Source organism: Mirounga angustirostris, unplaced genomic scaffold (assembly GCF_029215605.1).
Source record: "Mirounga angustirostris isolate CCGP_5_RB_7025 unplaced genomic scaffold, mMirAng1.0.hap1 SCAF_1, whole genome shotgun sequence".
In the NCBI taxonomy this organism is placed as follows: Eukaryota; Metazoa; Chordata; class Mammalia; order Carnivora; family Phocidae; genus Mirounga; species Mirounga angustirostris.
In genome coordinates this window covers 200,355,155-200,382,763 of record NW_026991709.1, presented here as the reverse complement: position 1 = coordinate 200,382,763, position 27,609 = coordinate 200,355,155, and the positions used below count along the sequence as shown (strand labels likewise).

General features: G+C 43.5%; 1 protein-coding gene across 2 annotated transcripts in view; it reads right to left on the bottom strand.

Annotated features, from left to right (window-relative positions):
* Nucleotides 1-9: 9 nt before the first annotated feature.
* The window catches only part of LRRC2 (leucine rich repeat containing 2), a 42,613-nt gene continuing 15,013 nt past the window's right edge, over nt 10-27,609 (bottom strand). For both annotated transcript variants that reach the window (XM_045862578.3, XM_045862577.3), the window contains exons 2-9: nt 26,346-26,489; nt 18,140-18,347; nt 16,056-16,212; nt 15,168-15,304; nt 11,252-11,397; nt 9,458-9,613; nt 4,770-4,906; nt 10-2,193 (exon numbers count right to left, since the gene is read on the bottom strand). In XM_045862578.3, coding sequence (XP_045718534.1) covers nt 2,144-2,193; nt 4,770-4,906; nt 9,458-9,613; nt 11,252-11,397; nt 15,168-15,304; nt 16,056-16,212; nt 18,140-18,347; nt 26,346-26,470 — 1,116 coding nt within the window. In that variant the 5' untranslated portion in view covers nt 26,471-26,489 and the 3' untranslated portion in view covers nt 10-2,143. The remainder of the gene's footprint in view (nt 2,194-4,769; nt 4,907-9,457; nt 9,614-11,251; nt 11,398-15,167; nt 15,305-16,055; nt 16,213-18,139; nt 18,348-26,345; nt 26,490-27,609) is intronic.

The following is a 27,609-nucleotide window of genomic DNA, read 5'->3' as shown; positions in this document are numbered from 1 at the left end:
ACCAGAACATTTTTCTTCTAGGAATTACATTTTATTCTTTTATTCATATTGCTTTAATGCTCATACATATATCCTGCTATGGAAATTCCTTTTCCAAATTATGAATCAGTCCATATGCATCATGTAAAATTTTCAAATCTCTATGATATTTCCACTGAGATGCCCTATAATCGTGCTGCATTTTTACATTTACATGAATAAATTAAATAATATCTCTACAAATGTTATATTCAAACAATATATTTGGTATGGGATATAATGTAACATGAAACAATTATGTATTATATACTTTGCAATACTTTTTCCTTTGTTTATATGTAGCACCAAAACGAGGTTTTTGCACAAAAGACTGGTTTTATTGAAACAAATTTTACATTATTCATGGACAATTTGTGTGAAAGCCCCTATTTGCCCCCTTTTAAGATTTATTTTCCATTTGGCTATATATAATATATACCTTGGCATGAAATGAAATTTCAAAATCATTCAAGTAGTACAACTAATAAATTTCAATTCCATTTTTGAGGAGCTAAAAAGAAAAATGCAATTGTTTGAGGTTCAATTGAAGTGATTTCTCATTTTCCTACTCTTTTCATCTCTTAACCTACTTCTCAGAGTTTGTTTTTAACTTGAAGCAATCCTCCGCTGAAGCATTACCATATGGTTTTAGAATGTTCTGCCTTTTTTGCATCTGTTGAGGATAAAACACTGGGAATTATGAATAAATCTATCAAGACAAAATATGGAGGGTGTCAATAGGGGCCCCTCTGGGGACAGACTGTTCTTCAGATAAGAGAAAATAAAAATCACTCTTCCTTTCTTCCAAAAAACCCAACTGGCTAGACTTGTGTGTCCAATATGGCAGCCACCTGTGGCAATCTAAATTTAAATTTAATTAAAAATCCTTAATTAATTAAAAGTTCTTCACTTATACCAGGCATTATTCAAGTAGTCAAAACCACATGTGTCTAATGGTCACTACATTTGGACAGCACAGTTAAAGAACATTTCCATCACTGCAGAAAATTCTATTGGATGGCACTGAACTAGACCATGTAGGAGTCGATTCATATAGGAGTATACGTAAATATATGCACTTTTTCCTTCTTAGTCATAAAAGCTACTTGTTAAAGCTTATCTTCAACTCACAGTCCTGTTTCCTTTAGCTCAAAATAGTGGTATAAAAATAGATATTTGTACAATTTCTCCAAATCATATGATGTGGTGTAAGAGTCCAAAGCCTTATCATGAATCCCATCCTTGCCAACAAAAAAACAGTCTCATGAGCTCCCTGTGGACTGCAGCATTGTGGCCTGGGCAGAGTTTTCCTGTAGCACCTGTCAGGAAAGCTTTCCTAGGCACTCCTCATCCGTAATGGACAAGTAGTCATCCCTGCTACCTTGTAAAGCCACCTTGGAGGAGGAGGAGTCCCTAAGGGTACTGCCTCTACTCCCTGCTCTAAGGTGCATCCTGGGACCCCCGAGGTACCCACTCAGAACAGGAGGACCATCCATGCAGGCCACGTAAGGCTTCCCAGGACCAGCCACGACCACTATGCCTCTGTGAGGACTCCCAGCGCACCATCTGAGTATCCTGCGCCCAATGCATGGGCAGACAATCCAGCTCTTCTTTCTACCTTCAATGCCCAAATTATACCTAAAGTCTTACAAAATACAATTAAAATATATGAAAACAGCAGTTTGTATAAACCCAAGGAAAGCTTTTCTTAGTAAAAGAAATAATTCATTAAAACTCTTTCAAAATAAAATAAAATCTCATTTGGCTAGCCCCATATAAATGCTCTTTTTACAATCCCTTTATCCCTGGATTCCTAAAAACAGTGTAATCAACTTCAGATTTTGGTCTCTAAGTTATAATTTTAAAAAATAACACATTTTCTAAAATATTAAATGTGCATTCTTTGGAAACAAGTATATGCAAATGAACTTTTATATATAAACCCACTTATCAATTCTCCAGTCCACAGAGAGAACTATTTGCAAATGTGAAATCTGAAAATCATTTTCCCTAACTATGACTGTGGTTTCTAGACTTTGTCCTTAAGCGCAAACCATTATTCCACAACACCAAGATTTATAGCTCCACAGCACAGGGAGATTCTGCAGTCTTCTAATGGATGGCATCAAAGCTGAAGGCTAAAAGATACTTTGGTGGTATAGCTGGGAACAGATTCTGTAACAAAAGAAACAAAGATACTCAACCATTACCCATTTTATCACAAAGTGTAGCTACAAAACATGGCTCATGTTAACACACAAAATACTACCACTTCCTATGTTAAACTATGGAGATAAATGGATTTATCTATCACCATTAAGTCAGCTTTCACAAACGTTTAGTCATGCTTTAGAAATATTTAGATCTGGGGCGCCTGGGTGGCTCAATTGGTTAAGTGACTGCCTTTGGCTCAGGTCATGATCCTGGAGTCCCGGGATCGAGTCTCGCATCGGGCTCCCTGCTCAGCGGGGAGTCTGCTTCTCCCTCTGACCCGCCCCCCTCTCATGCTTTCTCTCTCTGTCTCATTCTCTCTCTCAAATAAATAAATAAAATCTTTAAAAAAAAAAAAAAGAAATATTTAGATTTAAGATAGAATTATTAACCCTCATTCCAACAAACTGACACAGCTACATCAGGATCTGAGAAACTGTATGACCCTAAAATAATAAAAATTGACAAAACAGAAATAGATGGCCAAGGACCTGAGACAGCAGGTAAGACCCCAGGTGGAAGGGAAAATGGTTTATAAGCAAAGTTTGGGCTATTCCTAAACCAAGCATGATCTTAGTAAGGACCCCTTTACTCAGTCTTGCTCTTCTCACTGTTTACTGCCCACTCTCCCTTCACAGCCAAATTTTGTCAAAGGATGGTCTATAACAATGGCTCTCAAGGTGAGGCTCCCAGGTCCAAGGTGTCAACATCACCTGGGACCTTGTTAGAAATGCACATTCTAGGTCCTACCCCAGAGCTGCTGAGTCAAAATCTCTGAGGGCGGGGCCTGCAGGTGATTCTTAGGGTCACTAACACTTGAGAACCAGCAAAGGGTTTCACTTGCTCATCATTCCTGAATCGCATGAGTTTGGAGGTCCACGTGACTCACTAAAGCTACTTTTTTTTCCCCTTAGCTATGGACTCTGGTCAAAACCAGCTGAGTATTTGGAAATATCATATGAACCAATATGAATACATGAAAGACAGAATTATTATAATTATTTAGAAATAAGTGAATGAGTTCAAAAGCTATCATCACTAAAGTTAACCTTACAGAGCAAATTATTTTATCACTGACCAACAGATCCAAAGCTAACTACCTATTTTCTCTAATACTTTCTTGCATTTTTAAACAATAGCTCTAAAATGTAATTATGAAAAAATCTATAAAATACAACAATAAAGGTTTTCACAAGAGGAAACTTATACAATCCAAAGATAAATTTATTTATTTATTTATTTTTAAAGATTTTATTTATTTGTTTGAGAGAGAGAGAATGAGAGACAGAGAGCATGAGAGGGAGGAGGGTCAGAGGGAGAAGCAGACTCCCTGCCGAGCAGGGAGCCCGATGCGGCACTCGATCCCGGGACTCCAGGATCATGACCTGAGCCGAAGGCAGTCGCTTAACCAACTGAGCCACCCAGGCGCCCCAATCCAAAGATAAATTTTGACAAGATAAATGGTTCTGCTATTTGTTTCATGTTTCATATAAATTTCTCATTTATTTCATACTATTTCAGCATTCAAGATTGGGGATAGCCGAATGGATTGGAGGTAACTGCATAGAGATCTGCTTAATTTAGTTGAAAAAAAATTTTTAATTTGCCAAATAAATGGTATTTTTCATTGATGTCATGAAACCCCTGAATATCTGAATGTGACCAATCATCCTTAGTCTAGAATGTGCAACCATAGCCAGGAAGGAGGTGGTTAGAAGAAAAAAGGGTGCTTATGGCTTCTTCCTGTGTTTGTGTGCTTACAGCAGAAGGAAGGGCTTCTATCTTCCAGAACACTGGGAACAGCCCCTGGGGAAATAGCTTCCCGCCCTTTCCTGAGGTCCTGTGACTTCCCCCTGCTCCTGGGTATTATCACCACCCTGTGGGAAACCAAAGCTAAAGGGATCTAGGTACTAGTCTGCCACCTTGTGTTTTTCCTTTTGTGATTTTTATATAAGTGGACCTTGATTTATGTAAGAAACAACTTTTTCTAAAGTTGAATTTAAATGGATTTTGAAATGGAATCTTATTTTCCCGTTAACCGGGATACTCTTTTGTCAATGTCATTTTGTTAAAAACTCATGTACAGTTAGTAGTGCAACGTCCCAAGTGTATGTTTCCAGGCCTCTCTGTCAAATAGTTGGTGATGTATCAAGTATTCAAGTACACTAGAAAAATTTGATATTAAAAAAAATTATATGTATATATATATTTGGCACTTGGAAAAATAATCAATTAACCAATTAACTTTTATCATTGTGATTCATGTCAATAAATGTGTTGCATGAGTACATGGAATGCCATATATTTATTTAAAAGAATTTTTTTTAAGATTTTATTTATTTATTTATTTGAAGAGAGAGAGCCAGGAGAGGGGCAGAGGGAGAGAGATAAGCAGACTCCGCACTAAAGCGTGGAGCCCAGTTGCAGGGCTTGATCTCAGGACCCCAAGATCATGACCTGAGCGGAAATCAAGAGTCAGGTGCTTAACTGACTGAGCCACCCAGGTGCCCCTAAAATAATTTTAAATAAGATTAACGTACCTCTTTCTTTAACATCTTCGATATAGGCTTTCAAAAATTCTTTATCAAAGCATTGACGATCTCGTTCACTTTCCATCACTTCAACACCATCTTGACATGGGGTATTATCAAGAGGATTGTCCATAAGGCTTACAAATCTATTCAAGAAAATATGGACAATATCACATTTTCACCTGTACATATTTAACCACAGAATTCATCTCATAAGAAGTCAACCTCTGGGGCGCCTGGGTGGCTCAGTCGTTAAGCGTCTGCCTTCGGCTCAGGTCATGATCCCAGCGTCTTGGGATCGAGCCCCGCATCAGGCTCCCTGCTCGGCGGGAAGCCTGCTTATCCCTCTCCCACTCCCCCTGCTTGTGTTCCCTCTCTCACTGTGTCTCTCTGTCAAATAAATAAATAAAATCTTAAAAAAAAAAAAAAAGAAGAAGTCAACCTCTGTGGTATTAAATCTCAAGTTCTTACTCATCCTTGAAGGTCACAGATGACCGCATAATATTAGCATTACCAGTGGAACTGGTCCATGGGATAATCCAACAGGATTATGGAATCAGTCCTGCTCAGAGGCCTGCTGGGGGAATGAGAGCCACTCAGCCACAAACGGAGGACAGCGGGCAGGAGGCCCTGAGGTGGACACACCAACACTTGCTCTTCAGAGCAAGTCAGACCCTTCACACTGGATCATGTCCTACTATGTTTGATATTACTCCCAATGAATGATATCAAACTCTAAGATGAGGTTGGGTTAAATTATAAAGAAGTCAGATGGTCAATATCCTCGCAACGGAAAAGATGGGTACTCCTACCAAAAAAAAGAAGCTCAAGGACAGAAACTAAAATGACATTTGATCTCCTGTCCTCACCGTTTTGAAAGATGTTTTGGTGTGAAAGGCAATGTAATTATTTCAATTCAAACTTGGAAATCCCTCGAATAGTCTCTGGCTGCAAGTGTGGGCCCTTACTGGCTTGGGTGGTATCGTTCTTATTGGTTTGTGGAAGCTCTATACACGTGGAAGATAAAGCCCACCTGTCCTATTTTTGTAACATATATTTCCCAGTTCTTTTTCCTTGTAATTTTATTTAATGTCTAGATGCGGAGAAAGCAAAAAGTTTTAAATTCTTTGTGTATAGATCCATGCAACTTTTCTTTTGCAAGCTCTTTTTTTTTTTAAGATTTTATTTATTTGAGAGAGAGAGAGAAAGAGCATAAGTGAGGGGGGGAGGGGCAGAGGGAGAGGGGACCCGATGCAGGGCTCGATCTCAGGACCGTGAGACTATGACGTGAGCCGAAGGCAGCAGCCTAACCGACTGAGCCACCCATGAGCCCCCTTTACAAGCTCTTTCATTGAGTTAATTTTTATCATCTGTCCCTACCCAAAAAAAAAAAAAAAGAAAATGCCTATATTTCATCATTCTTCAATGTTTTATCAGAATAATCACTGTACATATTTTAAAATTTGAATAGTGCAAGGATACTTTTTTATTTAAAACCATAGACTCTCACCCGACCTCTCTGTCTCAGATCCCCAGAGCCAGTCTCTTTCATCATCAATCATTATTTTTACTTAACCTACTGGAACTCTCTTTTACACAGGACCAATACTTCAATGTTGTTTAATCAAGCGGAGGTCTTCCTTCCCTTCTCTTCAGTTCCCCAACCCTCCCACCTCCCAATTTTTATGATCTATACTTTCACTTTTTCAACATTCCACTATGAAAATTTTCCAACATTCAGAAAAGTCAAAAAAACGCTACAGTGAACACACCCATCCCTACCACCTAGGTTCCATATTTAAGATTTTACTGCACCTGCTTTATCACACAGCCACCTGTGTACCCACCCCTCAATCTGCTCATCGAGCCATCTTATTTTTTGATGCATTCAAAGCACATCATAGACATCACGTACTTTCACTTTTACACCGTTAACACCAACACCATCTGCATTCTGATCTGAAACCATATTTAACTTTTCTTTTTTTTTTTTTAAAGATTTTATTTATTTGACAGAGAGAGATACAGCGAGAGAGGGAACACAAGCAGCGGGAGTGGGAGAGGGAGAAGCAGACTTCCCTGCTAAGCAGGGAGCCCAATGCGGGGCTCGATCCCAGGACCCTGGGACCATGACCTGAACCGAAGGCAGATGCTTAACGACTGAGCCACCCAGGTGCCCCAATATTTAACTTTTCTATCTTGCCTGCAGTTTGATTCTAAAATTGAAAAATTCATGTTTTTGTGACAATCATCTGGAAAGGCTCGGTGATTGATGCCTTCATGTTTGAGGCTGAGACCACAAAATGTTGGCTGGGCACCCGCACGTGCAGACCATGCTCGCCCAGGTTCCAGCCCACCGTGGGTGACCACGTGGGCAAGGAGCTGCCAGTCCCCTGGGGAGTCTCCAAACACAAAACTCCGGGGTTTTTCCCCCAGGGCCCCCCTAGACGAAACCTCAGGCTTTTTGGTCAGGTGCTGAGTAGTCTGCCCAATGGAATCGAGGAGGAGATTGGAAGGCGGGGGATCGTCTGCGTACATGAAATTGTCCTTTCATTTTTTAGCACCCTGCCTCAATCTGCACCAACCCGGCGGACCTGGAATTTCTGACCACATGCTTCTTCAGAGTTCTCCAGGGGTCAGTGGGCTCAGTTTCTTGGTTTGGTCTCTGAACTTGAGCCTATTCCATTCTATTTTTGTCAGTCACCACTGTTCCATCTGCTGTATGTCTCCCAAAGCATGTTGACATCTCTCATTCTGTGAAGGCCTTCCCCTGCTTTCTCTGTCATGGGAGGGCTTATAGGTTTTTTTTTTTTTTTTCCTCATCTAAATGGGATCTCAAGAAGGATAGGTGTTAAACACATGGTCAATCCACACATCATTAACATGGCATTTCTTATTCTTTTTATAGTTTCCTTTTAATGCTTAATCTGTGGCTTAATCTAGATGTCTCCCTATATGACACACAGCATATATATGGCTATAGGCCATAAGCTTTCTGATGCTGTAGAGTGAATAACAGGCTTTGTCTTCCCTAATTAGCCAACTTCCCTAATGGTGTTTTAAGTCACTCAGACCTTCTGCACTGGTTTATGAAAATCCCTATATCATAGATTAGGCTCACTTTCAGTACTACCTATTCTGTTCTGATCATTCATCTACAAATCATTGCCTAGCACCACCTCATTTTGATTCTTACACCTTTTAAACACATTATGACTCTCAGTAAGGCAAATTCTGTCCCGTTACTCTTGTTTTCCAAAATTATTGTCGCTGTTCTTAGCTTTCTGCCTTTCAGATATCCCTTCCAATCAGTTGTTCAAGTTCCAAAAAAGAAATCCCACTGGAGTCATGGTTGAAATCACATTACACCGAAGTATAATCTTTGGAAGAAATCACGTCTTTATCTCCTTTTCATCCAGGAAAGACACAGTATGTCTTTCCAAATACTCAAGACCTCTTTGACAAGTGTTTGGGAACACTTTCTCATTTTCTTCACATAAGAGAGCTATTTTACTAGCATCTTTTCTAGATTTCTTTTTTAGATTTTTATATTTTTGGCTAATACAATTACTGCCATCATTCTTTCCATTGTTTTTCTATAGGTTATTTCTAAGACACCGGTAAGACATAGAGGTCTTGATGAAAACTTATATCTCGTGTCTTTATTAAACTTTTATTAATTCAAAGAGCTTCCCTCTGATTCTTTTAGATTTCCAAGTCCTACAATGACGTCATCTGAAGTGACTTGAGTTACCTGCACACAGGTCCATTTTCCCCTCACCGGGAGTTCCCTTCCTGTCTTTGGTTGTGAAGTTGCTGCTCCTGGTTGCCTGAGTGTGGAAGGGGTTCCAAGGAGGTGGGGGGTCCTGCTACCCCCGCCACCAGGGGGCCTCTTCCCATCCAGAAGACATTCCTAGGACAGCCAAGGGCAAGGGAAGACCCATTCCAGTGGAAGGAGTGTGGTGGGCCAGTGGGGAGAAGATGTCATATCCCGGTTCATCTTGTGCTTAACACAGGAATGAATTTAGTCTCTCTCTTTGCAATAGTTCACTTCTCTATTTCTGTCTGCTATGCATCTTACTGCCAGGATCGGAAGATGAGGAAGATTTATGCCGAGTGAGCATCTACCACGGAAAGAACTGGACATCTCTGGGAAATCGCCCCTTAATCGCCAAATAGCAAACACCTGGTATTCAAGGCAGATGGGTCCCCGGACACAGGGAGGAAGCAGCTCTCACTGGAGCAACCTCGCGTCAAGGTGGCCTGGAGTCAGCTTCAGGGGAGGGTGGAGCTGGGGCTTTTCAAGTCCACTTCCAAGGTAAGAAAGACTGTTCAAATGTCTCCCGCCAGATTAGAATCTGTATCACATTTGCAGGGATGGTTTTTCTTACTTTGGGGTGGTTTACAGGTTCCTTTAAGGAAACCAGAGAAGGGTAAGACAACCAGGGAGCCCTGGTCGTGCGCTTTGTCACGCTTCAAACAAAGCAGCGTTTGTCCAGAAATCCTCCGAGATCTACTTCCTCGTGCCACTGGCCAAAAACTTCAAAATCCTGTAAAAAGGCATTGAAACTTCTGTGAACTGGGATCAGGTCCTCCGAGTCCAAGAACCATCCAATATGGTTCCTGAGACAGGTGGGCACCCAGGCTCCAGGTGCCCCTTACCTTGCACGTGAATGTCTCTACAGGGATCTACTCACTTTAAAGGTGTGGATGAGTCACACAGGGCCGTCGGGAGCTCCACCAAATGGTCCCCACTGACAACTAACAAGGTGAGCTTCTTTAGGTTAAGCAAGGCATAAGGAAGATAGGTCAGCTTGTTCTTATACAAGAGAAAGGTCTGCAGTTCTTCTAGCCTAAGAAGAAGTAAAAGGGATTAGAACTTAAAAGGATTAACTTCATGGGGAAGGGGGGCGGGGGGCGGAAACCAAGTGAATGGCAAAGAAATTCTGGTATGAAATCCCTACATAGTTTATTTTATGTATGTGACCCTATGAAAATAAACGGACTTTAAAATTTAAATAAAGTCATGCCAGGAGACACTATTTGGGTTTTTTAAGTTTTCACTGGGTTAATTGCCAAGCAAAGACAAATATAACAGCAGGATAAGCAATCGGCGCATTATACGCTAGTCTGGGAGGGGGCCTGACCAATCAGTACACCTCTCCAAGTGTCTGCCACATTCCCCGGGGCCAGCAGGGGATGGGAAAGGAACCGTACTGGAGTTGGGGCCTGGAATGAACAGATTTGAGCAACATGTTTCCTGGGGGTATATCTTGAAAGCCCGATATTCCTCTCCCATCATATTTTCTAACTTTAAAATGGAAAGAAACCTGCAAAATGAAAAGGAAATGAGCAAAATGCGCTCCAGATATGTTTTATTTGTTTTCTGTTTTATTCTGACTCGGTGGACACCCCCCCCCCAGTTTTTTCTTGCATGCATTTGCAAAATCTTGACTGATCCCACAAATATTTCACCAAGTTCCCCTCGTGTTTCAAACTAAAACAATTCCCACTTAGTTTCACAAACCCGGAAAGCACCAATATGCATCATAAGTACCAGGAGTAGAAAAAGGTCATGTGAGTGACCTTCAGTACTAAGTCAGTTTTGGCTTCTGTATCACGACAGCTTGCTTATTATGCTCTATCTTTATAAAGAAGACTGTGGATCCCAGGAGGCCAGATACTTTGTTTCATTCACCATTTTAAACTCTGGGCCTGCCATTCAGGAGCCTAATATCATTGGTGGGATGAATGAATGAAATAAATGAGTGAATGAATGGATCTTACATGACTCGGTATATATATATATATATATATATATATATATATATATATATTTTTTTTTTTTTTTTTTTTTTTTTTTTTTTTTTGTGAGCTCTATGCTCAATGTGGGGCTTGAACTCATGACCCCACAATCAGGAGTCGCATGCTCTACTGAATAATCCAGTCAGGCGGCCCGGTGTAATTATTTTCTAAACATGAAATACAAGGATATAATTGGAAAAACCTTCCTAATCATATTGATTTTGTTTGAAAGATTATGTGTGATAAGTCAATAAATGAAACAAAAAAAAAATTATCCTCACCGATACTCTAAACACAGAGTAGTATGTTCCTCGTCCGTAAATAACATATATATAAAGACATAGAGTGATATGTTCCTATTCCATATATAATAAAAATACTTTGCTACTTCTGTGGGGTAAAGAAAGTTAATGATGTCATTCTGTTGACGACTCAAGCAAATTAAAGGTCACCAAGACAACGGAGATGTGTTCAAATGCACACACATATGCACGCACATGTATGAGGCTGACTGGAAAGTGTCTTATCATATAAAGAATGAAACTCATTTCCCAGAAACAATAAGCTCTTGGAAAAGTCACTGATTTCAAAGACCATTCGTGTGTTATGCATGTTTAAAACGTTAACGGTGTCTAAGGCGTTAGTAAGTAATTCATACACCTCACCTTCAGAATGCGAGTAGCTACCTGTCTATATCTTGGGGCAGGTCACTCAGACTATTGTTGCTGATATCCAACCACTGCAAATTACACATCCTCAGGACACAGATCGGGACACTGGCAAACTTGTTTGCTGAGATATCTACGAATGTAACTTGCTTCAAGTTACTTAACTAGAAAGGAATAACAACATATTCTAATTACTTTTGTAAGAGAGGGTATGTTCAACTAATAATTTTCAGGTGCTATTTCTTCCCAAAGGCCCTTCTAAGAATATAGGCAACACAGATCAGCAGAGTATGTATCTTGCAGCGCTGATGCAGGGCGGGCTGAGATCAACAGCACGCAGGGGCCGCCCTCCAGGAGTTCACACTTTTAAAAATAAGCAATGCCATTTTATGTAGCAAGAACTAATGTGAAGTTTTCAACTTGGAGCGTTCGGTAACACAGACATAAGGGGCTAATGTGCCGACGTCACGGTGGGGTAAGGGAAGGGGTCAGGAAAGATTTCACGGAGAATAGAGTTTTTGCACTGGGTCCTGAGGTTCCTCAACAGGTGGAAAGATAGGGAAGTGAACTCCAGATGGGAAACAGCATGTGCAAAGTCACAGAAAACAAAAAGTGCAAGCCTTAAAAAAACAGAATGACTTGAAGACAGCCAAGGAGTTTTGGCAAATCTTAAAAAGACTCACATTTGAACTTGTGAAGGGCCATGGCAAAAGATCAGAAATCTCTACTCTTTATGTCTCATTTCCGTAGTTTGTGTTTTTAACATGGTAACTGGATATGCAGGGAAATATTTTTTTTTTATTTCAAATGCAAATCTACGAATATTGAATGACGTAGGAAAAGTGTCTCATGTTTGGATTTTTTTGTAAGTTGGGTTGTGGCTGTGTGACAATATAGACAAATAGAAGGAGCTACCTTTTACTGACTTATTTTTAGAGTCCACAAATAACATTTAGGCTGCCTCTCAGGACACATTTTCCAAACTTATGAAATATGCAATATGGAGCCAGTTGGGCCAACAGAAGGAATGACTGAAATGTAGAAAAGAAAGAAGCAGTAGGCTTATGCCTCTCTTTACCTTAATATCGTACCTAATCCCATATTGCCACATTTGCTTTAGTGACCCACAGGTCAAACTCACCCCCTTGAATGGGCACATTCTAGTTTTGCTCTTGTTTTGAATTTATGAAAATGAATGTGAAGACAGTAATGTGACAGTGAATAAGCAGTCAAAAAAAGATGTTTGGGGTGCCCATAATTCAGTCTAAAGTCTCTGGCTGTGTTGCAGAGATTCTCAGACCAGCAGAAAAACCAAGACTGAATTACCATCAGCTTCTCATCTTTCTTCTTTTTACAATAAATGTAGAAGGTGCATTTTTTTTTCAGCCTGTAAAAGAATAAGTTCTTTCCTTTTTTTTTTTTAAAGATTTATTTATCTGACAGAGAGAGAGAGCACAAGCAGGGGGAGTGGCAGGCAGAGGGAGAGAGAGAAGCCATGGGGCTTCATCCTAGGACCCTGGGATCACGACCTGAGCTGAAGGCAGATGCTTAACCGACTGAGACACCCAGGCGCCCCAAGTTCTTTCCTTTAAATATCCTCAATAAATTAAGACTTCTGTGAAAATTAGAATAAGGAAAATCACAGTGCCATCAAACTAGCAAGGAGAGCAAATGCCTGGATATAGTCATTCCCCACTAGCTACTTTCATCAAGGGCAAAGCAAAACACTCAAACTCTTTTGAAAGGTACTTATATTTGCCTGACAATTCCGGGGCTGTCCAGATAAAAATCTGACATTCAGTCAAAATAAATACAACACTCATTTATACAGAAGTTTCATTATCTTTACCTTTGTCTCAAAATTCCTGGTAGTTCCCTCCATGGGTCATTCATTCTACTTGAGGTCTGTTTGAACTTGAATTCAGGATTGTGTCAATTATTTGTGTGAGAAGCATCCTCATGAAGACAGGCACAATGATGGGAATACATTGAACCCTACCAAACCATACACTTAAAAATGGTCACAATGGTAAATGTAATGTTTTTAACCAAAGGAAAAAAAACAGTGTTTTAATGCCAGCATTTGGATATGGCATCCAGGCAAACAGTGCTTTCCTGAGTCTATAGAGGCGAGAACCTGGTGTGCTGTATGCTTCCTTTGGATACATACAAGTTGGACACATGAGGCTGAGACATGACCTGTCTTCAGCTACATAGTTTCTATTTATCCTGAATCAGCCATACTTTGAACAGGTGGCTGAAATTTATGGCCAATGAGAGTCAGTGAGCTGTTAATAACAGAGCCAACTGGGGAAGTATAACAAGTACAGTGCATTTACAGAATCCCATTCAAAGCAAAGAGCCTAAAAATCTATATCCCGAGTACATTTGCTCCCACGTATGTCAATATAGGTGAATCAGCAGGACATTGCTGTTTGCCAGCAAAAAAAAAAAAAAACAAACAAACCCAAATGGTGGTTGCCTAGGGCTGCTTAATATGCCAACTCATGCGGATTAACTGTAAACAGGTGAGACGGAATTTTGAGGGAATGATAAAAATATCCTAGAAGTGAATTACAGTGAATTGTACACTTATGGTTAAATCTGAAGGTCTATAATTATATCTCAATAAAGGGGGGAAACAGAGAAGGGACAGAGAGGCGAGCCTAGAAGGCTTTTGTCCCAGTCCTGATGATAACGCCCCTTGGACAAGGGTGTTGGTGACCAGTTCCTGGGTGGTGGTCAGATACAGAACCTATTCTGAAGGGCATTTTCAACAGGACTTACTTACAGAGTGAATGAATACAGGGCATGGGAGCAAGCGAGGTCAAGATGACTTGGATTGTTTCCAGCCTGGACAACCAAGAGAAGACTGAGCCAATTTCTAAACTGGGGAAGCCTGGGGGCGCCTGGGTGGCTCAGTCAGTTAAGCATCTGCCTTCAGCTCAGGTCATGATCCCAGAACCCGGATGGAGCCCCGCATCAGGCTCCCTACTCAGTGGGGAGTCTACTTCTCCCTCTCCCACTCCCCCTGCTAGTGTGCATGCTATTTCTCTCTCTGTCAAATAAATAAGTAAAATCTTTAAAAATTAATTAATTAATTAAAATAAATAAACTGAAGAGGCCTGGGGAATGAGCAGTCTCATGCATGGAGTCATGCCCCTGGGTGGATGCCCTCACCTGGACTGTCGGGCATTTCCTGAGGCGACAGTGGACGCGGCCACTTCCTCCCACCCAGAAGTTTCCAGACAAGGAGAGTAACACCCCATCTAGGATGCTAATCAGCAGCCAGGGACTTGTTAGCACCATACCAGGAACACTGTTTCCAGTCTGTTCATTACCAGCAGGATTATGAGATCTCTATCTCCCTTCAGCATAAGAAGCCTGTTGAGTTTTGTTTGGCAACACTCTTTCCTCTCAGCTGCTCCATCTCATCAGAATGTGATTTTGAATCATTTCTCCAGTGAATACAGACCAAAAATCATTAATGAATATTGCTTAAATTAATAGACTTTTAAAATCTTATCTGTTAAGACTACTTTGGTTATCTGCAAGTTTTACCCCATTAATTTCCAACGGTTTCCAATTTATTTTACCACTGTGGATTAAATAAATCCAGATCTGCATTACAGACAACAGACATCATACGTTGAACAGGCATTAAATAAAAATATCTTATATGAAAACAGGACATTTTTGCCTAGTTTTGTTTGTTTTTGATAGCTTTTCTGAACTTAAATTCAGCTCCTGGTCTAGTATAAGAACATTTTAAAAGACCTTCTAATCGCTGGTATAGGGTGATTGAAATGTCAAGAAAGCATGATATAATAAAGATGGATTTCATCTTGTAAACTGTCTTCCCTGCATTATAGATCATCCCATGTCATAAACCAAATACAAGTAAATCATAGTGCCAATATGACTGCTTTCTTACTTCGAAGGGGAGCTCGGTTAATTCTAGGTTTCCAGAACAATCCAGTTTCTCTAGATTTTCACAGTCTCCCAGTTCTGGAGGAATGCTCCTCAGATGGTTGAAACTCACATTGAGTTCTTTCAGGTTCTTCAAACGACCTGTCATCAGAACAAATGAACATCCATGGGGAAGATCCTTTAAGGTCTTTTAATAACAAACACAAGACAAAGATATAAAACATTTGTATAAATGACGATGGGGGAGACATGAAACATAATTTTGTATTTGTTTTTTAAGCACTTGATTAAATGTCAGCTCATCTTTTATCCTGAGCATGTCAGTCCTTGATCATAGCATTTTTTGCTTACTCTCTAGTTAATCCTTCATGGAACTATAGGCAGCCCCCAGACCTTCACCCCTCCCACCCCAAGAGAAAGAGAAGCAGTAATGATCATTGTAGCCTTCGTTTTAAGGTACTGCAGCTGAACAGAAAAATGATGGAGAATTATAAACTGTTGATCAAAATGACATAATAGGGCTACACTAAACTTATACAGGAACAAATTGGTCGTATTTTATGTTTGCAATGAACATGTCATTGCATGCTTAACTTTCTAAAACTAAAAGAAAATAAACAAAAAGTTCCTAAACACAGCGTTGCTCACTCATGAGACTTCTAGTTTCTGAGCCATTGGCAAATGTCTGCCTATGCTGAGTTCTGCAGGTGGGATCCTGCTATCACTGCCCCAAGGGGACCTGGCGAACTAACCAGCAGCTCTGGGAACACAGGAAACAGCCCCGTCCAGCAGCGTCCTGGGCCAGGAGGGAAAGGAAGCGCCAAGCCACCACCTGCCCACCAGCAGCCTGCTTGCCAGACAAGAACACTGAGGCTCCTGCTGGAGAACATACCCATTTCAGCTGGAAGACAGGAGATTTGGTTTTTTGGCAGATCCAGAATTCTCATGGCTTTGAACAGCTCGATATAAGTAGGAATGATTTGAATCAGGGTATTATTGATGTGCCATTCTTTCAGGTGTGTCTGCTCCTTCAACGAATCTGGGAGCTCCTAAAACAGAATGAATGACATCAGTCACAACTAGTTCCTCAAGATGTCGGAGCCGAGTGGCAGCGTGCACAGAGCCAAGTACAACCGGGCATTTATGTAAAAGGCAAGAAGCGAGAGAGCATGCGGGAGAGCATCAGGTCTAACCTTAGCCCGCTCCACAGCCCCTCCAAGAAGCCACTTTAAGACTCTGGGGTTGTCATTAATTTCACAGATTAGCCCAATTACAAAACTGCCGTTCATTCATGATATTAAGATCAAATGCCCAGTGAACACAGACAACCAGGCTCACACCCATAGCCACGCTGATTTACATCTCAAAACACACTGATTTAACAACTCAAAACAAAATCTGTCCATGCACTGGATTTTTAAATTTGTGCTACGTTTCCCCTCCCTAGGTAGTTGCTTGATAAAGATCTAATAGTTGGTGTGCCAAATTTCTCACTGTTTTTCTATCATAGGAAAGAGCACCAGAAAGACAGCAGGGAGACCTGAATGCTGGGCCAGGCTCTGCCTTTTTCCAGGCACACCACTTCCCTCGGCCTTCATTTGTGAAGCGACAGAGGAACTCAGCAGAATCCAAGGCCGCCCCTGGCTCAAGGGCTCTGGGATACAGTTGGAAAGGTGCTGAGAAGTGCTTATGGATGGAGGTTCTCCAGGTGGGCTGGGTAACCCCTGTGGGGTAAGTGCTTAGACCAGGACCACGTTTGACAATGGCACATGAGAATGATTTACCAGCGGTATTTAACTAGAACTGCAGAAGAGCACCCACTGATCTCAGTGATGGGGATGCAGGAGAAAGAAGACTAGAGGTTGTACAGTAATAATCTCTCCCAGTTTCAGAGGGCAGTGCAGCCAACAAGTCAGTGTCCTAGAATATCGGCTCCTTTAGAACCCACAACAGCCCTTAGAGGAAGCCACGGCAGGCCTTAGCACTGGAGAAGATAAAATATATGAAAGTGGAGTAAATTGCCCCCAGATCACATGGCCAATAAAGGACAACCCCCAGGATCCCCCCCTCCAAAATTTCAGTCTCCGGGCCCAGAGTGCCTTCAGCCATAAGTTGGGGGGATAAAAAGAGATGGAGGGCAGGTTCCAGAGAACCCTGTGCCCCAGAAAGGGACCATCGTCCCAGTTTGCTTGCCATGGCACACTCAGGTGCTGCTTCCACCAGAAAACGTCAGATCATGGGCAAGCCCTGGAGATGCCTCCCCAAGCAAAGTAGCAGGTCAGGGACCCTGGGAGCAGGAGGCCACCTGTAAACACCTGAGGAAAGGGGGGGGGGGGGCATCTTTGTCCTGGCCTCAGAATCTCAGGAGGAAAAGCAGTTAAAGGGTCTGTCACTACCCACTGGGGGATGTTACCTAAAAGACTCAGTTTATTTAAAAAAAAAAAAAAGGTGGGGGGCAAAGAGTGATTTTAAAGGTCTGGGGGAGAGACCACAGGAGTAAATATTTTATTTTATTTTTTTTTTAAAGATTTATTTATTTATTTATTTGACAAAGAGAGACACAGTGAGAGAGGGAACACAAGCAAGGGGGAGTGGGAGAGGGAGAAGCAGGCTTCCCGCAGAGGAGAGAGCCCGATGTGGGACCCGATCCCAGGACCCTGGGACTATGACCTGAGCCGAAGGCAGTTGCTTAACAACTGAGCCACCCAGGCTCCCAGGAGTAAATATTTTAAAGGCTGTGCCATCCTGGGGAGGGCCACTGGGGTCGCAGCCCCTGCCAGCTTGGGAGGGATCCTGCTGCCCTCCCCAGGACTACGTGGTCTTGCATGGAGGAAGGGACGAGAGAATCTGGTTCAGAGCAGGCAACTGGCTCCTCCCCATCCATGGGAAAGCTCCTCTTTGGGCCAAGGCCAAGGCCAATCAATGCCTGGAGCAGAGCCCAGCAGCGCGCATCGGGCACCCCCTTGCTGCACTCACCGTCCACTGCTCCCCCGAAAGTTCAAACACAAATGGACTGCTCCGTTTGTCTCTCTCCTTGGAAAGTGAACTCTGCCTTGCAAGAGTGTTCCTTTCGATCTTTTCCAGAAGCCTCACGTTGGTGCCTACAATGCCATTCTTGCAGTACGCAGCCTGGGGGATGCCTTTCCTCCTGCACTCGGCCACGAAGTTCCACTCCTCCTTTATCCTAAATGGACAGCAGAGGCCGAAGTCACGTTCCTGGGGAACCGCCCTCACCTGCCCAGAGTAGCCGGCAGGCCACCTGGGCACAGGCGATTCCCCGTAGTGGCGGGAGACTCAAGCACCACCCCCCACAACCACCCAAACCTCAGCCCTCCTCCCTGCACCTCCTCTCTCCGTCCCTCTGCTGTGGGAATGTAAGGGGCATCTTAAACCCTCAGAGTTGTGAATTATCAGCAACTTTGACTAAAAAAGTAGAGAAGGAGAATCAGGGCCAGCAAGAGACCCCTGATTCAGAGCCTGGACCACGCTGTTAAAGGAACCACAGGTGTTGAAACATTCTAGTAAGTGCTTATAGACTGTCTTTCCACCAGTCAAGAGTTAGGAGTGTTAGCAAAGCTTGGTAGCAGAACTAGAGAGGGATGGAATTCCTGCCTAAAATTTCTACCAAAGCTACCTATGCATTTTATTAATTATAGTTTCCTTTGATATTATGTGGTGCTAGCCCAAGTTGTTTTGTTTTGTTTTGTTTTGTTTTGTTTTTAAATGCATGGCCACAGGAATATGCTAATCTTTCGAGGGCACCCGGTTTGAAATATATAGGCAGCCCCAGTTTATAACATACCTGACCGATCTTTACAACTCTGCAGAGATTAAAGTGAACTTGTAGAAAACTGATAGCAACACAAATAATTCTTGACTACAACATGGAAATCAATTCTGTCCGGTGGAGGGACAACCCTCCCCCACCTCTGAGGACAGTTTGTTCTGTTTGCAAGTTCATTTCAATGTTCCTGATAGCTAAATGTGTCTGTCCTTTGGATTCTCCTTTGAACTGGCTGTAACACCTCACTGCTTGTCCTCTTGTTCATAATGAGAAAAACAGAAATTTTTTAAGATTTTATTTATTTATTTGAGAGAGAGAGAGAGAGAGCGAGCACAAGAGGGGGTAGGGTCAGAGGGAGAAGACTCCCTGCTGAGCAGGGAGCCCCGATCTCAGTCCCCAGACTCCGGGATCATGACCTGAGCCAAAGGCAGTTGCTTAACCAACTGAGCCACCCAAGCGCCCCAAGAGAAAACCAGAATTTCGAACACACATTCCTTTTATATCTGCAGAGTCATCACTGCACCTTTTTTGAGCGTTAACCTTTAGCACAGGTTGGTCGCCCTGTGAGAAGTCTGGCAGGGGTGTGGCGAGGTGGGGAGAGAAAGCCCAGACCTCTTCCCCTCATCCCTTGTTGCGGTGGGACCGCCAGGGCTCAGGGAGTTGTGATCACCTTCTCCTTTATGTAGCTTCGACTGCTTTCAGTTCTGCCTCGTTTTTGTTTCACGTCCCCAACCCCCCCCCCCACCCTTGTGATGGGCAAATCGTAGGGAATGAGTAAGCAGGGGAACCAGAGGGGCAAAGCTGCCAGGGCAGTGTGCAGAGGGTGTGGAGCCAACAAGAGACCCCTGATTCAGAGCCAGGACCACGCTGTTAAAGGAATCACAGGTGTTGAAACATTCTAGTAAGTGCTTATAGACTGTCTTTCCACCAGTCAACAGTTAGGAGTGTTAGCAAAGCTTGGTAGCAACACTAGAGTGTGGTCAATGTCAGTAATTCCTCAGGAGAGCTGCAATGCCGGGGTGGGTGCCTGGGGACACAGCCGGACCCTGCCAGTCACCAACCCTCTAGATCCCCACGGATTTTATAAAGATGATATGTACACCGTATGCTCCAGACGTTCCACTCCTAGGTATTTCTATAAGACAGGGGAAAGTGTCTATCCATACAAAGACCTAGGCATATGTTCATATTAGCTTTATAGCCAAAACCTGAAAACAACCCAGATGCATCTTCATAGGTGAATGGATGGACACACTGTAGCTTATCCACACGTGGACTACTACTCGGCAGTAAAAAGAAATGAACTCCTGATACACACTACCATGTGAATGAATCTCGGTGTCATCAGGCTGATCGAAAGAATCCAGGCCAAAAAAAAAAAATTATTCCATTTATATAAAATGATTTGTAAGACTCTAATAAATGCAAAATCATCTACAGCGACAGGAAGGAGTGACTGCCCAGGCACCGAGGACAGGGGATGAGAGGAAAGAACCACCTAGAGTGAGGAAGAGGCTTCTAAGATGACGAATATGATCCTATCTTGATTGTGCAAATGGTTTTACAGAGGTATATGTACATCAAACTTTTCAAATTGTATCCTTTAAATACGTGTAGTTTCCTGTGTGTCAGATACGCTCCTCAGTAAGGCTTTCATAAAAAACATTTCGTGGTCCCATTTTCATCACTCCTGCATCCCTCCTCAATCCCCCTACCCCTCTTTTGCTCTTTTGTGTGCACCTGGACAAACCTCAGTTTAGCTGGCATCCACCTCCCCCACCCCACCCCTAGCTCCACACCTGCACCCACCCAGGAGTGAGTGTGGAGGAAAATTCACTGCCTTGCAAACTGGCCTCGCTTTGAATGGTGACCCCTGACCCCAGGCCCCTCACTGCTGTCCAGCAGCCCTGCCACACTCCCAAGCTTGACCCTTTGCCCCAGGCCCTAGGTGACTCTTGCACATTTTCTCCCTTTCAAGCAAACCTCCATCAGCACCTACCCCATCCTCTGTCCCAGAGCTCCTGGTTCAGGGAGGGAAGAAATGAAAGAGAACAGAACACGTGGAACTCCCAGCACCACATCCACGCCACCTGCTCACATGTGTTCCTGTCAACTCTGCCTGTGCTTAGGCTGGTCTGTAAGAACTCTCCCAGATCCTCCCTGTGGTTACACCACCTCCCGAGCTAAACCCAGCCTCTCACCTGCTCAAGGACTTCCTGTAGCCAACCCAACGAAAGAGCTGTGCTGACTCACATCCACAATTCTCCGTTCCCACCCCCCTGTTTTCTGTTGAACCCCCTTCTTTGGAACATCCGCCTTCTTTGGAACTGTTCTCAGCATCCCCCTTCTTTGGAACTGTTCTCAAGGTCATCATGACCTCTGCTTTGCTAGACCCAGTGGCCAAATCCAGTCTTCATCTTCTCTGACCCATCTGCAGCATTTGGCACAGGCCTTCCCCCCAACCCCCCATGAAGTCTGATTGCCACTTGGCTCCCAGGACCCCTCTCTCTGCCAATTCCACTCCTACCTCTCTAGTCGCTGGGCTGACCCCCCCTCAACTTCCCAACCTCCAACTCTCCAAGGTCCCAACACCCAGCCCTTGGGCCTCTGCTCTTCTCATTCTTTGGATATCTCCCAGTGCCGTGGCTTTAAATAGATCTGTATGCTGATGGTGCCCAATTATAGCTCTCTAGCCAAGACTGCCTCACTGAATCCAGATTCCTTGCTTCCCCTGTATCTCCAGCTGAATGTCAAAAAGAGGTCCCAAAATTAACATGTTCCAACCCAAACTCCTAATCCTCACCCTAAAACCTGCCTCTTCCCCATCCCAGGCCAACCCATGCTTTAGTGTTTGCATTGCTCTTGTGTCTGCCTGGGACATTCGTTCCTGAATTTCTGCAGGGCTGGCTCCCAAGGTCTATGTGCACTTTTTGCTCTTCCAAAATGACTTTGGGTATCATTGGAGTTTCAAGCTTGCCATTAAGCTGGGAGAAAGAGGAGCATTTTAAAAAAGTATTTTGCTGATGGCCCTGGTTAGCCCAGCTACCACCCTACCCAGATCCTAGTCACAGTGAGCTGAGCTTGGGTAGGCACTCAGCAATCAAGGAGGTAGGGCTTCAGGATCTACCTATGACGTCTCCATGTAATGTCATAAAAGTGATAAGTTTAAAAATTCCAGCACATGGAGAGAGATGAATTTAATACTGGGAGAAAGTGGTAGGATTGGCTTGGGATTGTTACTTTTCATTATTAGCGCTTCTGTATAATTTAAATATTTGAATACCATGTGATAAAAATAAATGTAAATACCTAGGGCCACCTGGGCAATTCGGTTAGTTAAGCATCTGACTCTTGATTTTGGCTCAGGTCATGATGTCAGGGTCCTGGGATCGAGCCCTGCATCCAGTTCTGCACTGGGCGTGGAGCCTGCTTAAGATTCTCTCTCTCCCGGGATGCCTGGGTGGCTCAGTCAGTTAAGCGGCTGCCTTCGGCCCAGGTCATGATCCCAGAGTCCTGGGATCAAGTCCCACGTCAGGCTCCTTGCTCAGCAGGTAACGTGCTTCTCCCTCTCTCTCCCTCTGCTTGTGCTCTCTCTGTCAAATAAATAAAACCTTTAAAAAAAAAAAAAAAAGACTCTCTCTCTCCCTTCTCTCCCCCAGCCCCTCCCTCTGCTCATGAACTCTCTCCCTCTCTTAAATAAAAAATAAATATTTAAAAATAAATAAATGAATGAATGTAAATACCTGCCTTTGGATCTAGATCTGATTGTAGCAGTCAAGGATGTGGGGCAGACCCTGGATCTAAGACATGCGGACTGAAGGAATAAAAGAAATCCCCCCAAAATGGCAACAGCCAACAGCATGGCCACTGTTCACCAAGCCTTGTGTTCACCAAGCACTTTTCAGGTTAACGCCTCTTCTACCCTCATTTCTTAGACCGAACCCGAAGGGCTACCCTGCCAATGTAATGGAACAATGCCCGTTAAGCCCTACAGAATACATCCTTCCTATGTCACAAATGACAAACCAACATAAATGACTCACATATTTTGGTGCCGCCAAAACACAATGGAAAAAAAAGGGTATTAGACACATCTCATTAAAAAGAAGCATATAACAAATCTTTTTTGGATTTCTTTTTAAATGTTTTCTATCCCATTCCCTCTGAAACCTCATGAGAATATAAGCTATTTTTTGGTGAGAGTCAAGATGAGACTATGAACTCTTTTTTTCAATTCCATTCTCTTCCTTGAGACTAATTAAAATAAGTAAACTGTCGGGGCGCCTGGGTGGCTCAGCCGTTAAGAGTCTGCCTTTGGCTCAGGTCATGATCCCAGGGTCCTGGGATCGAGCCCCGCATCGGGCTCCCTGCTAGGTGGGAAGCCTGCTTCTCCCTCTCACACTCCCCCTGCTTCTGTTCCTGCTCTCGCTAACTCTCTGTCAAATAAATAAATAAAATCTAAAAAAAAAAAAAATAAGTAAACTGTCTAGCATAACATAGAGTTGTCAAATTGCTATGTTATACACCTGAAACTAACGTAACATAGTGTGTCAGCCACATTTCAATAAGAAAAGGGGGGGAGATCAAAATAAACAAATAAATAAATAGACAGTCTTTGTCTTTATACTTTATCACCCGTATAATTGAATTATCGTCCTCTTGAATCAATTTTAGTAGAACTTCAAATACAAGACAGATAGACATGTAAAATGATGCCATTACAGTTCCACTAATTAAATCAGTAAATGTGCAAATAAAATGCTCTTCCCTTAAGAAAAGAACCCACAATCCTAGCCTGGATGGCAAAGAGCCTCCCTGGATGAGAAAGTCCTCACTCAGAGCCTTACAGCGGTTCTTCTATTTCCCCCACTCAGAGACTGAGTTTCATTCAGATAGAGTGCTAGTCTGTGTTGTATCTCTGCTTATAACTTTTTTTTTAAGATTTTATTTATTTATTTGACAGAGAGAGATAGCGAGAGAGGGAACACAAGCAGGGCGAGTGGGAGAGGGAGAAGCAGGCTTCCCTCCGAGCAGGGAGCCCGATGCGGGGCTTCATCCCAGGACCCCGGGATCATGACCTGAGCCGAAGGCAGATGCTTAATGACTGAGCCACTCAGGTGTCCCCCCGGCTAATAACTTTTAAGTTTTGATACACGCTTCATGAAACAAATACAGTCTTACAAAATGAAGTACCATGAAGTGAGGTCACAGAGCAACCTAGAGTGTTTTGCCTGTTTTCATAAAATTAAATTAACCAAATAATTGCTTGTTCTGATACGGATTTCACCAGCTTTTCAATATATTGATTTCCCTACAGAAAACAGATCTTGAGAAACTAACGGTTAACCTTCAAATAGTATTAACAATCACAGTATGAATCGTAGTATGGAAACTCAGAGACACCTGCAAAAAACGTAAATTTACTACATTCATTTTTTGCAGGGAAGCTAATCAGCTTGCTCCCTGAACCCCCACATTCCTTCCTCCACCATCCCGATTTCCTCACCTGCCCAGCCAATATGATGGCTGTTTTTCTTATCTTGAGCTAGAAAAACCTAACAAGGGGCGCCTGGGTGGCTCAGTTGTTAAGCGTCCGCCTTCGGCTCAGGTCATGATCTCAGGGTCCTGGGATCAAGCCCCACATCGGGCTCCCTGCTCCGCGGGAGGCCTGCTTCTCCCTCTCCCACTCCCCCTGCTTGTGTTCCCTCTCTCTCTGTGTCTCTCTCTGTCAAATAAATAAAATATTAAAAAAAAAAATAGAAAAGCCTAACAAATCCCTAAGAAGTTTTCTGTCTTAGGGCAAGATAAGACGTGGCATAAGCCCAATTCAGGGCCAACCCGGTGTACGGGAGGTATGGGAAGCTGTCCACAAAGCCATTTAGCACCACAATGCAAGACAGAGGCCAGGAGGCAAAAACCACTCCAAAGCAGCTGAGAGAACAGTTTGTGGATCCTGGCTCTCCGCAGATGCCTCCAGCTCCAAGAACCCTCGGGGTGGGGGGGGTGGGGGGGGAGGGTTACATCAGCTACACACTTTCCCCAAACCCCCCAGGGCTTGGGTCCCCCTTCAGCAAGTTGTCCTACCCTAGAATAACCCTAGATGCTAGGAGTGGGGAGGAGGTCTGAGCAGAGCTGAGAGCCACTTTGGGCTCACGGGGTCCGGGGACCTGTGTAATTCGTGCTAGTGTAGATCACTCACACCCTTTACCACAGGTGTTGCCCGGTCTGAGGTTCCAATTCTTAAATTCAAGTTTCACATCATATTGGATAACCTTAGATTAGTGCAAGTGGAAAGAACGTCCCAACTATCTGTGATTGCAACATTGTGCAGGGGAAAGAGCTTGGTCAAATCCTCCACTTACCAGCTGTGTCAGCTCGGGCAAGTCACTTAGGTCCCAACTTCCTTGTCTGCAAGTTGGGGATAAGGATAACCACCTGGAACGGCTGTGATGCTTACAGTAACAGCTTAATAATTATCAAGCATGATCAGAACAAGTATTGGTTTGATCCAAATAGTTCATAAAAATGGAGAACTGAGACTAGAGAGACATTCACACCTTACACATTTGGTTTTTAACTTAAAGCACAGAAAAATATCAACCTTTGCCAACTTGAGATAGGGTCAGGGACCTCCTCCGAGAATGGGTCTGCCAATCAGAATCCCATTCTGCCTTCCTTATATAAACCACACCCTCCGCACATCATGCACGAGCTCCAGTTTTGGTTCCTTCATAGGGAATAAAAAGTAGACATGCAAAGCCACCAGAATGTGCAACCTCTCCAACTTGCCATACTTTTTCGGATTTGTGCAGTGCTGAGTCAATTGTGTGGCTCATGGTTATCCCAAATGCAGTTTTTCCAAAGCGCTCAGCTTCATTTCATATACGTGTAACTCTCTTTTACTCCTATTTCATGAGTTTACATGAGCATAGTCGAATTACCTGCTCTCAATCCAACTAAAAATGGTGTCAGTACAGTGAGTCTTACCCAGCATTCAGCTTAACAGGTGAGGGTGGAAATGCAGGACAGCGAGTGCCCTTGAGGTGTCCTAGGGCATGGTCTGCCCAGGTGTGGAAAGCATCAGAGGGCCTCATGAGGCCAGCTGAGCAGCATTCCACAGAGTGTACTGTAGAGAGTTTACTGTATCATGGCATCTACCCCAGGCCTGGTACAGTGCCTGGAATGCATGTGGGTCCATACACCATTGGGGGTGGGGGGGTGGTCACTGTTATGGGAATCAGACATTCGCTCTGGGCAACAGTGGGATGCCTCTGAAGCCCAATGAGCAAGAGTCACTGAGAAATCCCAAAACAAGAGCATCCCCCTCCACACCACGACCGCAGCCTGCCTAGTCCCCATACGCTAAAGAAGCTATAGGCAAGTACAGAAAACACATACTTTTCCAATGCACTTTTCTCGAGCCTTTCTGCCTCCTTCTTCTGCCAAGCTTTGTGCTTCTTGACACGTGTTTCCCACAAGGCTCTGATGACAGAAATGTCGAACACGACCACTTTGTGTCCCATTTTGGGAGCAGGAAATTACCTATTTAAGAAACATACATATGTCAGCTTCACACACACACGGAAGAAAATAGATTTAGCATGAACTTTATTTTTTCTTTAAGATTTTATTTATTTATTTGAGAGAGAGTGCGCATGAGCCAGCGCTGGGGGGGAGGGGGCAGAGAGCAGAGGGGGAGGGAGAAGGATGAGCGGACTCCCTGATGAGCACGGAGCCCACAACACACACGGGGCTCGATCCCAGGACCCCAAGATCACGACTGGAGACCTGAAACCAAGAGTCGGACGCCCAACCGACTGAGCCACCCAGGCACCCCAGTTTTAGCAAGAACTTTAAAACGAAACAAGAATGAATCCATTGTCTTAAGTAATGATGAGATGCCCTGTTAATTCCAAGATGGCAGTTTGCTAATGTTCTTAAAGCCTGATAGTACTCTGGGTGGGTCAAGTCCAACCCCCACTCTGTGATTCCTCCTCTACAAGGTCACACTTGTGTCCCTACCTCTCAGCTGAATTGTGGGTTCCCAAAGCCCCCTGGGACCTCCGCAAGTCTCATGGTTCCAGGTCTCCAGTTGTGCTCTTGGGGTCCTTGGATCGAGCCCACGTTCTACTGAATTTTCTAGCCTCTCATCTTCCCAATAGGGCTGTACCATACTCAAGGGTACATTTGTGAGTTAATCAGAACATACACACATACACAAAAACCCCACACATACACACATTCCTGGTGACCTGAGGCTACACAGCAGTCACCATTAAGCGACAAAACCAATCCTTGCACCAAGCGCGTGAGCACTTTCCCAGCCGGGACTGACCACACCACAGAGCATGGGGGACTGTCCTGTGAGAGTCCCCTGCAACATGAAACCTCACAAGCTGCTGGTCTCTGTTTATGTGGTTTTCCAAGTGCAAGGAAAGTCAAAGTCAGGTACATCTTGGCCCTTCATCGAAGCGAGACCCAGCACAGTGCCTAGCACACCGCAGACCCTCCATAAATACTTGTGGAATCAACAAATGAAAACTGAATAAAAGGTTTGCATCCAGATTGCTCCCCTCTCGGGCCGCTCAACGAGCTTTCTCTCTTCTTTTTTATGTTCCCATCTTGCATCTTGTTTTTACTATTTGCCTTAAGTGATTATTTG